Below are 15,262 nucleotides of genomic sequence, written 5' to 3'. Positions count from 1 at the left end.
AATCTCTTTTTCTGTCTCAAGTCTCCTAGCTCTTAACCATAGCTGGGAAAGGTTCCTTGCTTTGATAGACTCATGTGATTAGATTGAGCCCACCTGGATAATCCCCCATCTCAAGGTCTGTAATCTTAATCACATTTGCAAAGTTTCTTTTGCCATGTTCCAGGTTTTAGGGTAGACATTTCAGGGAGCCTTTAGTTGGCCTTCCATACTATCAGTGTCCAGATTTGAAATAGGTTAATCTGACTGCATTTGGATTTTTCCCTTAGATGCCATATCCCCTTCTTATAACTGCCCAGGGACCCTACTCATTTTGTACCCCTGTTCTTGCCACTGAATTTGTATCAGATTGTAATGCTTTGGGCTGTAAGTAATAACTAACAGCTAACTAAGAGCTGCTTGAGATGCTTAAACAAGTAAAGCTTTATTTTTCTCATATAACAATGTATCTAGAGATGGTTGCTGATCTTGTTTCAGTGATTCAATGATGTTGAGACCATTGGTTGGCTTTTCCTTCATGGTTAAAATATGGCTGCAATAGCTCCAGATATCACATCCACATTCAAGACAGGAAGACATAGGGAAAGGTGAGTAGGCTCCATTTTTGTCTGCCTCTTTTATCAGGAAAGCAAATGTTTTCCCAGAAGCCCCCGTCAGACTTTCATTACCAGACTATCATAGACAAGAACTATGTCACATGCCCCCACCACCTGCAGTTGCAAGGAAGCCTGAAAAAGTAAGTAATTAGCTTACTGGTAGAGGATGGCAAAGGAAAAGAAGATTGGAAATGAAGTTTGGATTAGCCAACTCATAGTGCTAGAGTTTCAGTCTGTCCAGGGCCCTGTATTTGCCTTTTTCTCTTTCTAGTCCGCAATTAGAATTGGAATCCTGCTCCCGAGTCAGACACCTCTTGATGACTGTGCTCTGACCCCAGTCCAAAGACCATTCACTCCTTCTCCTAAGATCTTCCTGAGCCCAACTAACCAGTTAGACTGCCATCTGCAGTGGCCTGGATACACTTCCTGTCACTGCCTGCTGCTGGCCGTGGAAGTGTCTGGCTGCCTTTCAAAGACCGAGAGAGACTCTATCAGTCCCATTGGCTATCCAGAGGCAAGCTTCTATTCTGACAACACTTGTTTTTACAAGAGTCATTTTAAAGCTTTGTGTGTGTGTGTGTGTCTGTGTGTGTGTGTGTGTGTGTGTGTGTGTAGGTGTAGGTCTGCTTTGTGATAGAAAAGTATTTGGTATCTGGAGTAAGAGTTCTTGTGCTATAGCACTCTGATGCCACCTGCTTCACTGTTCCAAAATGGCCTACATTCCCACAGAATTATTTCTGTCTTGCTCTGTCTCCGCCTCCTTATACTCTCTGCATACCTTTTTTTCACCTCAGATCCCACATTGGGTTATCTTCCAAACCTGTGCAGGCATTTTTGCATAAGTTCGCTTTCCCTCACTTCTCTAAGAAATCTTAATAGGACCTGGCTAATTCTATTATGGCCCAGCCTGACCCAGCTCCTCCTTGAAACTGCCTGTTCCAGGGCAGGTTGTCCATTAAGAAGATGGTGTGTTATTCACAGCAGGTGCCTTGGGATGGGGGATGTTTCAAAGCAAAAGAGGTATACCGCAGTGGTCTAAGCAGAACCCTGCTTTCCAAGGGCAATGATGAGAGCTGTTAATGGTACTCTGATGGTTTAATGACAATAATGGCTTTTCTTATCTATTATTCATGTTTTTACTCCTGGCAATTCTGTGAGGTATTTAGGATAAATGTTGTAGATATGATCTCCAAGGATTTGGAGAAGGGAGCAAGACCTAACATTTAGTGAGTGCCGAGTGTGAGTTAGGTTCCTGAACATGCTGGCTGGTATCACAACAGGCAAGGTCATGTGGTTGGAGTGAGTCAGTGCTCTGTTCTACATTAGACCCACCACTAATGGGCTGTGGGGCTTAGACAAGCCGGTAAATCAGGGTGGCTTACTGTAAACTCAGAACCTCAACCATCTCTTCTGCACCATGTAAATGGTAGGCTTGGGATCTAGACCTGAGCTCTCTGGTGCTCTGGGAGGTAGCAGAATACAGTGGCTACAGCACAGGCTTTGCAGCCAGGCAGAGCTGCTGGAGGGATCTTAGCATCACTAGTTCAACTATTGGGGGACCTTGGCCAAGACACTGAACTTGCTCTGAGCCTCTTTTTCACATGTGTAAGGTGCTGATGAAAATCGTCCCAGCTTCCAAAAGTTGTTGTAATGATTGAATGAGAATGCAGGTGTTAAAGAAAAAACAAAAAAACCCCAAAAAACCACAGGCCCCAAATGGCATCACTAGTGCTAAAAGCTCATGAAACCAAACCTAGATTTAATATTTGATCTAACTGCAGTTTCAACTTCCCCCAGAAACATAATCTTAATCAGCATGGAATTTTCTGGTTAAGCACCAGTAATGTAATCTGTCACCTAAGCCCTCTCCATCCCCCACAGAAATAAGAGGCAATCAGCATGATAAAAACCCTTTCAGGTTTCCTTTCCCCAAAGAAAAGTGTCCCAGCCCAAAAATAATTCATTCTTTTCTTTCTGGCTAATACCTTCTTTGTCCCACCCTGCTTTTTATAAAGACCTTCCATTTCGTACAACCCCTTGGAGCATGCTTCTAGTTGCTAGATGGGATGCTGCCTAATTCATGAGTCACCTAACAAAGCCAATTAGATCTTAACATTTACTCAGTTGAATTTGCTTTTTTAACACAGGTAAACTGTCTTTTGTTCCATAAATAGTAGCTCTTATTAATATTACCTTCATCATTATTATTTGAAAAGGATAGTCTGATGTCCTAGGAAACCACCCATCTACCTAGAATGGAAATCTGCTCAATTAATGAGTCTTTTCTTGGGCTGTCGTGTCAGCTTTTCAGCCCTTGTCTTTGGGCTGAGAGTTGCCCAGTTGGGCTGGCTGGGCCTCTGAGGCTGTTCCCCCACTTCTCAGTTGCAGATCTGGTTTCTTTCACTCTCATAAAAGCCCCAAGCAGAGCTGCCTTGGAGAGCCAATTTCTCCAAGGTCCTCAGGGACAGAGAGCAGCCCATGGCTGCTTTCTTACCTTACCTGGTGCCACGTGGTTACCCCCCACCCATCCCCCAATTCTCCTAGGATTTACTCCTCCTGAGGAATATGGGCTGGTCTGAGCCCCTGGAGTCTGGCTGGTGAGGTGTATACCTGGGTACCTGAGTTCTTTGGGCACCCCATTCTCTAGTCATGAAGACCTCAGCAAGGATTTACTTCAGCCAGGTGGGCTCCTGTTTTACCCCACCTTCTCCAGGCCCACACAATTGTTAGAAGATTGTTTCTTTGGACAGTGTTGGCTTTCTTGGCTTCTCCTAATTTGTGCTAATTTTTCTTTTAATTGCCTAGAATGGCGTAGACCGGAAGGGATAAAAGTACCAACTTCACGGGTGGGTGACCCTGGTTCAAATGACCTTTCTTTATACTGCCTGGCACATGTTTAAGAGGCAGGCACTGTATAGAGCATGGTGCCAGGTGTTTTGCAGGAATTAAGATTATTTTATGAAAGCTTATAACATCTCTATTAGATAGCCGCTAAAGTTTCTCTAGGCAGCATAGCATGGTCTGAAATAGCAAGGAAGGAGTTAGTCCCTGGGAGGGGAGGAGAGAGAAGGAGAAGAAAGAAAAAGAGGATGGTTACTTCACAGTCTTACCCAGAGCCTGTCTCCTCAGCCCCAGGAATGTGGCTTCCAACTGATTTAGTGATCCCCTCAGTTTTACCAGGAGGAGGTCTGGGGTCGGGGAGAGAAGATCAGGGAAAGGATTGAAGCGAAGGTTTATGAAGGTGCAAAAAGGCCTTCCCCAGAAAATACATCCTAACAGATTTGGTAGACAGGATGTGAAAAAGTGCATTATTTCTGTGGGGGAGCAGGAAGCCAGCGAGGATGCCTTTTCAGCTCCTCACAAGCAACCATTTAATTCAGAACCTGCATTTGATCCCAAAGGAGCTTAGGCCACCAAAGTCATGAATACGCATGAGTTTAATGCAGCCTTGCGGGCAATAAGACGATGAAGGCGGCATCCTTGATTCCTGCATTTGGTTGACAGTTTTAATTTTCGAATGAATGAACAATTTCAGATGCTTGAGTCTTAGTCCACAAAGAAATGTAACCTTCAGCAGAGATTTTCTTGTTTCTTCTGATATGTCATTTCCACATCCTCCCAGGGTTTCAGCAGTTTCCTCTTCTCCATTCCTAAAAAAACCTGCATTTCCTTTGCCTGGCTTCCTTCCTGGCATCCTGTGTGCTAAGCCTCTTGCAGTTGTCATCATGTCTTCAGAATACATTTGATAGGTACAGGAAGTGGCAACAGACGGGAGCTGAAACCAGCAATCAATAAAAAAGAACTATGTTTCTAAGAAAAACGCATCACCGGCTTCCCACAGGAGTTATGTACCACATGTCCTAATATCCGTGGAACAATAGATCTAAATTTTAGCTCTTCTGCTTGGCTTTTGCGTTGCTCTCAACGAAAAAGAAAAAAGACCTTTAATCTGTTGCTGCCCAGCTTACCCATGATTTATAGTGAAGATTGCCTTTCTTTTTAACCCTTTCATCAGATATCACAAAATAAAATCTCTCCCTCCTCTCCCCCTAGCTTTATTTCTCCTGGCTACTCGCTTAGTATATTTATGGTGCATGAGTCACCAATCTGCCTCATGATTGGATAAAAAATCGAGCACCCCTGAGACCATCAGTCAATTACAGCTATTCTCAGCTTCATTCACAGATTTATTAGCTTGCACACATAGAGAGAAATTCATTCAGCAAAGTTCATTCATAAAAATTTCAACACTGGTATCATCCTGCACATCTCAGCCTTCTGCTGCCAATGCGCTCCTGAAAAAAGCTCAAGACAGTGCGGGAGATTGGGAAGCTCAGAGCGCGGGTGGACAGGCTGATAGGGGACCCGAGGAACACCGAGGGATCTCAAGTCTGTGAAATAATGCTGAGCAGCGCCGGTCACTAGTATTCCTCGCTTGTGGCCCAGACGGGATGCAAGACAAGATCGTCCAAGAGAGCTCAGCTATCAGAATCAACGAACTCGGGCAGAAGGGCCTTCGGCTCATATATACCTTTCCTTTTTTTCATTTTTTAAATGAACAATCACTGGAACAAATAAAGGGTTAATAGTTCAGTCATTGCCCCGCCCTGTGGGAACCGGAGGGAGCAGGTTTGAAAGTTCCTGTGTGCAGAGGGGAGGCTGGGGGTGGGGTGGGGGCGCTAAATATTCTGTAAGGCTCCTGTACCGCTGGCGATGCAGCGGGACCGGCTGGCGGGTGCTCGGCCCGGTTCTGTGCCTAAGAGTTGGCCATGAGAGATCCCCGCCGCCGCGAGCCTGGACCCAAGATTTCCCAGCAAGGAATCCAAGGCGAGAACATCGGGTGCCTCCGCTTGGGCCAGGGAGGGACTGAAATCAGCTGGGGAGGCGTTTTTCCCCTGGGCTGACACCCCAAAGGGCCCTGGAGCAGAGCTGGAGAGGTGGCCGCCGCGAGTTGCATGGGGGGTTGAGGCATTTGTTTTCCGTACCGTTTATCCAGCAGACGACGAGGCGATTTATGCAACAATATCCTGTTTCAGCACTGCCAAGGCTATGCGAGAACGCAGTCAGGACAGCTTGGCAGGACTCGTGCTGTATGTAGGACTCTTCGGGCACCCCGGGATGCTGCACAGGGCCAAGTACAGCCGCTTTCGGAACGAGTCCATCACGTCCTTGGACGAAGGCAGCCCTGGAGGCTCCGTCGGGAACAAGAGCTCGCCGCAGCCTCCCTACCCCGCCCTGGCTCCTCACTTGCCGGCTGAAGATGCCACCTTGGCGTCCCAGGAGAGCCCTACCCCACTGTGCACCTTGATCCCGCGCATGGCCAGCGTGAAGCTAGCCAACCCAGCCACCTTGCTGAGTCTGAAAAACTTTTGCTTGGGTACCAAAGAGGTGCCTCGGCTGAAGCTCCAGGAAAGCCAGGATCTGGCTCCCAGTAACCGGGCTTCCCCAGAACCCAGTCAAAATAGGGCCGGATCTGCGCCTCCGTCGCAGCAGGACGTGGTTGGGCACAGGCCGACCGCCTTAACTCCCGATGTCTGCCCTCTTCCTGGCCCTGGGGAGCCAACCCCAGGGAACAGGCAGGACAGGAACTTTCTGCAGCACCTGTTGGGGATGGGCATGAACTATTATGTGAGGGTAAGTCCATTTCCCTTTCTGCACTCCTAAGAACTGGGCAAAGGGGCATCTTCGATGCTTTCTGCAAGGGACTCCACTTCACCTGGCTGTGATCTAGGTTTGGACAAGACGTTGCAACTGGACCAAGAGGAGGAGGGGAGCTGGGCTTACAGGTTTCCCTACAAATGTCTGGCTTGTACTGGAGTAAGACAACTTTGCTTCAAGGGCATGAACTGGTGCTAACTTGTAGGTAGTTGCCAGGTGTAGGGGCAACTTCTGATAGGGACAGCTGAAATGGCGCCTTCTTGTCCCTACTGGACCTAGCGTTCGGGCCAAGAAGAGTCAAGTATTTCAAATCCGATTAGTGATTGAGACCCAGTAGGTTTTACCAGCCATTGTGTTTCAGTAGACATTTTTGTGATACAGGAATACGTAGTATGTAAGGAACTTGAATTTTAAAAATTTAATTCAGCATTTAACAAACACTTCTCGAAACATGGCTGAGTCTCTAGCCTTGTATGAAGAGCTAGTCTTAGGTCTCTGGTGTGCATTTTGCCTTTGTTGCCTACACTGCAACAAGTGGGCCTTGTCCATGAGCTTCGTGCAAAATCAAGATCCTTGTTCATTCCAGATCTGGGTAAAAGAAGAAAATAAAATTTGGCTCTTGCCCTTCTGGAGCTCACATTTCAATCTGGGAGACCAATGAATGCATGGGAAATAATAAGAGAAATGTACTTAGCAATAGGTAACTAGTGTGAGGATGCAGAGGGAATTCAGGAAAAGGAAAAGGTGGTTGTGGTCTGGGATTCATTCACATGGGCAACCTTCAGGAGAAGGTACATCTTGGAAGAGATAGCAGATCTGGTTTTGCAGAAAGGAAGAGATTCCTGGCAGGGCAAGAATACAAGCAGAGTCCCAAAGGCAGTAATCACTGTGGTGGCTGCAGGAGAGCATCATATAAGCTGGGCTTAACTGAAGAGGAAGGGGAATGCTGGAAGCTAGTGGGTCATAGAGAGAGTGGCTGGTACATAGTTGGTCTTCAAACAAATATGAGTCGAATAAGATGAACATACATTGTGGGTAGCTTGGGGAGGAGGGGGCAGTTGACCAAAGCTCTTAAATGCTAAATGAGGAATTTTTGAACATCGATTGGCAAACAAGATCTCTCCTTGTTTAGGTGTGTAGGCAAACTATGACTTGATGAAAGCGATTTCAAAAAGATCAATCTGTGGATTTAAGATGGATCAAAGGAGGGAAAAATTAGAGACTGGAAGGCCAGTAAGAAATATGTTCTGGAAGTTTAGGCAAGAGGGATGAAAACAGGGATGAAAGTGGAGATGAAAGAAAGGAGTTGAATGTAAGAGACTCAACAGTTTTGGGTGATTGATCAGCTCATTTTCGGTCATAATACAAATAACAGAATAGTCATCATTTATTGAGGAGTGGGTAGATTGGCGAGTTTGTTACTATTTATGGAAGGTGTGGATGACAATTGATGAAGGGTTGTGAGGAGTAAAAAAATAACTTCAAATTTAAGCCTTGGAATGGGATTAGTGATGTCAGTGATAGAAACTGTGTGAGTTAGCAAGGGAGACTCATGCTAAGTTTGTTTTCAATATGTTACATTGAAAGTAATGATATCTAAGTGGTACTTATTTGTAGATAGGCAGTCACATTAGACTAGCATTCAGGTGAGAAGTCTAATCTGAAGGTATAAATATGAGAGCTAGCCCAATAACTGTATTACAAATAGTCAATTGAGATCGCTAGAAAGGCCACATAATGAATATTAGAAGAGTTACAAAAAGAGTAGGCTTGGGGCAGCCTTGGCAAATGGATAACTAAAATCTGTAAGGAAGATAAATTTATGGGACACTCAGCTCCTGCCCTCCCCCACAGTGACATGGCTCGTAATAGAAAAGTTTCATGTATCTACTAAAAATTCATGGACACATTCTCGTTTGTTGAGTTTAAATGTCTGCCAGGCCCTAATGGGAAAACAAGTGACTCTCCACACCCATGGTCTCTGCACCTGCCTTCGCATTACCTAGACATCCTCTACCCTGTCTTGCTTTTCCTTCCCTCTTGTACCTCCTTCCGCCTCCCCACCCCCATGCACCTGTACAATATTAAATGTGAAAAGGGAGATGTGCAATCTCTCTTTTCTCTGGGGAGTGCCTCCACTAGCATTTTAGATTTTTAATGAGGACACCATCTGTCTTTTCCTGGCAATAATAACTGACCCCGGGAAAAGTGTTGACCTATGGCCCAAGTGGACCACACTATTTTACTAATAGACAGTGACGCAGGCCACGAGTTAACACCTCTGTTAGAAAGTCAAAATACATGGAAGAGCCTATTTTAGTAATTTCTATAGAATCCTAACTTTGAAAGACGAAAGAGACTCAGAAGTTATCAAGTTCAGTACCCCAGGGGGAAACTATAAAGCCCGGAGAAGTGATTTTTTTTAGGCCACACAGGAGAGTTAAAAAGAGAGTTAGATCTAGAACTCAAGTTCCCTGCGTGCCAGTGTTTGCTCTTTTTACCACAGGTTTCATCCTGATTGAGATTCTTTTTCTCATAGTTCTTTGAGATGCGAATCAATTTTTAAAATGAAATGACACCTATTAATTTACAGACCAAGTGAACCAAAATTGCTGTCCTTGTACTTCTATGTGTAGGAAAATGCACATAGGAAGATTTAAATCGAAGGTTACTTGGTGAAGATAGAATCAGAGCAGAGAAGTGACAGATTTTTTTAATGGCTAGTGGATGTAGGAGCAAATTTTGTAGGCAAAAGGCAGCCACAGATTTCGCTTCCTTATCCATTTCATGTGACTGCTCTCCGCCCAAACTTCTTTGTTTATTCATTCACTCATTTATTCAACAAATATGTATTGCGAGCCAATTATGAGACAGGAACTGTTCCGGCCCTGAGGATACATTAGTGAGTAAAAGAGACCAGGTCTGAGCCCTGGTAGAACTTACACTCTAGTGAGTGGAGACAGGCCCTGATTGAATAGACAAGTCAATATGATATGTTGCATGTAATAAGTGCTAGGAAGATCAATAAAGCAGAGGAAGTAAGAATGGCAGTTGCTTGGGTGGAGACAGAGGGTATTGTATTCCTTTTGGGTAAAAATTAGCATAGTTACAGCTACTCTTTATTTTGTTTTCCTGCATGTTTTATCTTTATAACAAGAAATATATTTGCTATCTTTTCTAAGTTAGAGTTGACTTTGAGTTAAATATTTTTTAAAATGACTCTTCTTTTGTTCTTATGATATAGAATCAATTATACAGCTGAAAATACTTTGTGAATCCTGAACACCTATTTTTAACTAACTTTTACTTAAGCTCAGTCCATAAATCCCCTAAAGGTCTCTTCAGATAGGTGGGCTGGCAAATCATTCTTTGAGAGATACTGAGCCAGAAATGGACAGCCAGATCTGATCTGAGCAAGTAGTGAGGTGAGCGAAGTCTGTTAAACAGTGCCAAATGGTGACATTTGTTTCCACCACAAGATTAAGTCTCATTTTTTTATGAGGTCTTCCCAAATCATTTTGCTTGTCAACAGACATTTACTTAGAGGTCTCCCAGGTGCCCCACATAATCTGTAGTGAGTGTGAAAAATACAAAACATGACCATTGTGCTCATCTCTAAAATGAGAAGATTCATCTGTATGGCCTTGGAGGTGTCCCCTCCTCCCCACATCAGCATTTAATGACTCTAGGCTCCTGTCTCCCCATGGAAGTGTTAAACTGTTAGTTTCCCTTTCCAACCCTAACCTCCAAATTGCCTACAACTTAGTTCAAAGACTAAATAAAGTAGAGGAGGCACAGAAGCTAACCCTGACAGAGCTCCTACAGGTAAGCCCAACTCTCACTTTACCTGTTGAGGAAAGCTGTGTTCTCTAAGTGAGGACACTAAGATCCCAAAAGTATGATATCTACCCTACACTTTACAACCTACATAGCAGACAGGATTCAAATCCAGATTTGTCTGCTTCCAGTGCTCATCTTTGTCCCACCCCCTCTCCCTACCTCTGATCAATACAGGCCATCCTTAAAGTTTGTGAATAGTATACATGAAGGACCACACTGTGTAGTATAACTTTATTATGGGACCAACCCATATAACTCACTGTGTTTATTCATTTGCATGATTCGATCTCCTCACTCCAGCCCAACCCAGCCCAACCACCTCCCCAGATTGTATTAGTTTCTTAGGGCTGCCGTAACAAATATCACAAACTGGAATGCAACAGAAATTCATTATCTTGCAATTCTGGAGACTTAGAACTCTGAAATCAAGGTATCAGCAGGGCCATGCTCTCTCTGAAGGTTCTAGGAGAGGATCTTTTTTGCCTCTTCTAGCTTCTGGTGGGGGCCAGCAGTCCTTGTCATTCCTTGGCTAGTAGATATGCATCACTCTAATCTCTGCCTCCATCTTCACATAGCTTCCAATCCTGTGTGTCCATGTTCAAATTTTCCTCTTCTTTTAAGGACAGCAGTCATTGGATTAGGGCCCATATTAATCCAGCATGACCACATCTTAACTTGATAACATCTGCAAAAATTCAAATTTCAAATAAGGTCACGCTCCTAGGTTCTGGGGGTTAACACCTCGACTTAGCCTTCTTGACTGATGTAATTCAAGCCATAACAGTCCCCAAGATCATTTATTGCAATGTGTTTGCTCACACAAATATTCTTGGATAATGGGCTCATCAGCTTTTTGAGCAAATACGAATTTGTGTTGAGAGATTTTCTTTACTTACTTTGTAAATCTCACAGTATGCTCTCACTGTCTATTTTCCCATGTCTAATGTTGTATCTTAATACTGAGCCAATAGATTACTGTTGCCTATTGTCTAGATTAGATGTGGTTCGTGGAAATACAATGTTCTGTCTGCTCTACGTATCTTTTCCACAGGAAAGCACAAGTCTAGGAGTTATAAGATCTGGGTTAAAGTAATGACTCCCAAATTAAACAAACAGCTTTGTGACCTTGGGGGAGTCTCCTTACCTCTCTGAGCATCATTTTCTCCTATTGGAAATGAGAAGGTTGAAGAAAATGCTAAGATCCTGAGACTCCTGGTTTCCTTTCCCACTGGCCTTAAATCTCCTTCTCTTAGGATCTCTTTTGGTTAGAAAACAGATTCAAGACAGTTTCTTGAAGGAAACAATGTTTAACATCTTTGTGTTAATTGAGAGGAGAACAAATGTCCTTAGTACCCTTGTACTAACACTGAGCTGGCTTCACCAGTAAAGCATCAGGGGTGTGTTATATGGGCTTGGGTGTAGGTGGTCCATTTTAGAGAGATGTTGAGAAAGAAGTCAGATTGTGGAATGGCATCTGAATGTAGGATTCTAGGAAGGGGCAGGGGCGGGCTGGTCCAGGGGGCAGGCCAAGGGTGAATGATGGTGGCTGGGACCCTGAGAACATGGCATAGCTCATGTCATCCAGGCAGTCAGGCCAGATCAGGGCTTGGTATCCAACCTGAGGACTTTAGAAGCAGCAGGAGTTAACCCATCTCTGTTCTCTATAGACAAAGTACTAAGAGAAAATGGCCTTGCCGCAAACATAGACAGTCTAGTTTGAAAGAGAGAGATTTGTAACTCTAGGAAACCCCTGAAGAGACAGTTCCGTGTTTTATGCAAAATAAAGGCAGACCTGAGTGGTGTGGGTCAGGTACTCACAGCCAACAGAGACGACTTTCTGCCTCTGCTGATTTTCCTCTTTTCTAAGTTATTGGTGGTTAAAAAGAAGGTAGAACAGGTTGGAGGAAATAGTTCCTAAAACTGACAGATTGGTATTGAAGATATTATATTTCCCTTTCTGTTTCTTTCTTGGAGTAGATGTAGAAGTAGATGCTGCTAGCACTTAGGAAGATTTGATCTGTCGTTTCTGTTATTCCCTTTAAACCCTCACACGCGACTTGATCTGTCCAGTCCTTGACCCTTGGCCACTAAAGCATTAACTGGAAGAAAGAGTCATAGAGATCACCAAGTTCAAAACCTTATTTACAGTTGAGGAAACAGAGGCTCAGAGATGTGAAGCGACTTGCCTCATGCCACACAGCAACTCCGTGGTGGAGCCCAAACAAGAACTCCCGATTCCGCGTACAACACTTTATTTTCAACCCCTATCTTGCTTCGCCTTCCCTCACTCTCCAAACTAAATGTGCTGTGCCCAATGAGTCTACTCGATTAAAATGCTGTGTGTGCGCTTTTTTTAAAGAGCAGAGTGAAAACTTTTTCTAATAGGAAAATTATCTTTAAAAAGCAGCGAGAAGGAAAAGGAGGGCAGGGAGGAGTGGCAAGGAGCCTAAAGTGCATTGGCTTTGCCAATTCCATCCTATTATTTATGGAGGTTCCCGTGGAAGGCAGTATGTCCATGCTGGACAAGGACTTGTGCAATATGTGTGGTTTGGTCCCATTTCATTTATCTTTCACAACTCTTTGGAATCATTTCCCTAATATGACTTTTCCTCTCACTTCCATTGTCATATCACTTTGAAGCCAATACCATGTCATCACGTGGATTGATTCAAACCACCTCTGTTTCCCAATATGACAATTCCCAACATGACAGTTCCGTCATGAGGAGAGTGATCTAAATTCACACAGTTCACGAGGCAAGGCGACTCCACACACCCCTTCTAACCAGCAATAGGAATATGAGGTAGATGGGGTTTCTTCCCTTCTTCTAAAAGATATAAGCTTTGGAGCTCAGGGGGCTCTGGTCAGATTTGCACTGACATATCAAGATCATGTTGACCAAAATATACAGGCTCGGTGCTGCCTACAAAGGGCCATTACATGAAAAGATTGCATCTGAAACAGGAGAGTTTTGTAAGGCGGTGTCTGGAAATGTTGAGAGGCATCAGAAAACTGGATTTTTAATTGAGAACATTGGTAGAGATCATATGAAATTTATTGCTATCGTAGCAATGATGATGAGTAAGTACAAATTTGCAATCATAATCTCAGGTGTACAAGAAATGTCATGAAAAACATATTTTTTAAATCACATGAAATCCATACCAAGTCCTTTTCTGCTTGGCTGGCAATAATTTCAGTTTTGGTCATTATTCGTCCCCCAACCTCTAACAGAATCACAGAGTAAACTGGGGGGCTTGTTTTGTGTCCTTAAATGATGTAAAGGCCTCTGACTTTCAGTTCATTTTTTAGGATCTTGATAGTCCCTTAAAGACAGGAGATACCCCTATGTCTGGGCCTCCATTTTCACACTGGACTCTCTACCCATTTGGGGAGCTCCTTGCTGAGAATCTAGCCTGGTTGGCTGCCCCTCCAGCCATTACTTGGGAAGCCCGGCCACTTCCCTGGGGCCTAGCCAGGATGCAGGTCAAGAGTTCATAATGCTCAGAGACCTACCAATGTCAACTAGCCATCGTCTTCCCATTTCCTGCCCCTGAAGGACAGGAAGAACAGATGGCTTAAGCACATTAATGTGAAATCCAGAAGCAACCAGCAACCAAAGGGGGTGATGATGAGGGAGGACACAGCAGAACATAAAGGATATGACAGCCAACCTATGGAGACATCTAAGGCTGGGGAAAGATGGAATGAAGTTTGGTCAGGGTCCAACACTGGCAGCCAAATTTCTGAAGGAAAATGAAGTAAAAGGCAGTTCTAGGGAGGAGTTGGAAATTATATTGCTTATGGTTGATGGGATTGAGAGGGAGGGAGAGAGGGACGGGAGAGAGAAAGAGAGAGGAAAGAATGCATAGCACAGGCAGAATCCCACTCACAAAAGGATCTGGAACATAGAGATCATAAACCAGCAGCTTAGTGACATGTTTAGTTTGGTTAAATTAGAAAAATAATTGTTTTGAATTAGTTGCCAACATTTTAAAACCAAGAGATTCCATATAAAACTCTGGATTTCTGGCTTCTCAGAAGAACTGGCAACACCAGCAGGCCACCCCATAAATCAGCAGATAGCCAGAGCTGGATACTGAGCCTCAGCCCCACCTAGTTTCATTTACTTACATCTCCTGTCTATTCCCAAGGTGGCTGGGTTTGGACACCCACCTATGGCTTTAGAATGAGAAGAAATTTCTAACCCCTTTGTCTTTTATTTTCTAATTCAGAATACCTGAGAGAGAAGCTGAGATTGTCATCTTCTTGGGCAACATACCAGGGCTTCTTTCTTTTATACAGAAGGACAGGGTCCTGGGGGCTGGGTGAGACTCACAGAGCAGGGATCCTGCCTTCTCAACTCAGAGAGCCTTTTCTCATCCTGACATAGTTGCTAGGGTTTTAAGGGTAGCAGAGCTCCAGGACAGGTACAGGCCATCCCTCTTTTGTGAAGAGGTGGTGGGTCAAAGGTTAGTTTATACGTCAGTTTTCGGTGACCATGAATTTTCCCAGAGAAATAATGTTAAAAGTTGATAAGCTTTCATATACAGTTAGAGAGAGGATTAAATGAGAAAATATATGTAAAAAGCTTAGCCTTTCACATAGTAGGTCCCAGGTGAAGAACCAGCTTTCAAAGATCCAGGAGTGGCTTCAGGCAAAAACCATTTGCCGTAGACTAAATGTGATTTTCGTTGTTCATTTGTGCCTTTGGCATCCTTTCTCCTGGGCAGCAGTGCCACCCTAGTGGAACTTTCTTCCCTAAACCTTTCCCATGGTGCTCCCCAGGGCAGGCCTGCCCTCCTAAGGTTGCCTACTATTTCTTCACGAGTTAGTCTTCCTCTTCCCTCAGTGCAGCAGAGTAAAAGGTATTTGCTTTTGAAAAAATACTTGTTTACTTCTTTGAATCTTCATTGTAGTATTACCCAAAGTTTGCCAAGGACTGCCTATTATCAATTAAAAATGCTTGTGAAAAATGCAGATTTCCAGCCCTCATCCTAGACTTACTGGATCAGAATCTCTGACTCACACCCAGAGACTTGCATTTTTTTTTTTTTAAACAAGCTCCCTATGTGATTCTGATGCACAGAAAATTGGGAACCTCTGCTGAGTCTAGTTAGTGTAGTGGTTCTCAGCCAGAGATGATTTTGCCCTTGGGACATTTGGAAATG

At 44.0% G+C, this 15,262-nt stretch overlaps 1 protein-coding gene across 1 annotated transcript in view; it reads left to right on the top strand.

The window, feature by feature from the left end:
* The first annotated feature begins 5,642 nt into the window (after positions 1-5,642).
* SHC4 (SHC adaptor protein 4) overlaps positions 5,643-15,262 on the top strand; it is a 117,206-nt gene continuing 107,586 nt past the window's right edge. The window contains exon 1 of the mRNA XM_011355177.2: positions 5,643-6,227. Coding sequence (XP_011353479.1) covers positions 5,643-6,227 — 585 coding nt within the window. The remainder of the gene's footprint in view (positions 6,228-15,262) is intronic.

This window comes from Pteropus vampyrus, unplaced genomic scaffold (genome assembly GCF_000151845.1).
Source record: "Pteropus vampyrus isolate Shadow unplaced genomic scaffold, Pvam_2.0 Scaffold19, whole genome shotgun sequence".
Taxonomy (NCBI): Eukaryota; Metazoa; Chordata; class Mammalia; order Chiroptera; family Pteropodidae; genus Pteropus; species Pteropus vampyrus.
The sequence above is the reverse complement of the archived record's forward strand: the minus strand, read 5'-3'. Positions and strand labels throughout refer to the sequence as shown.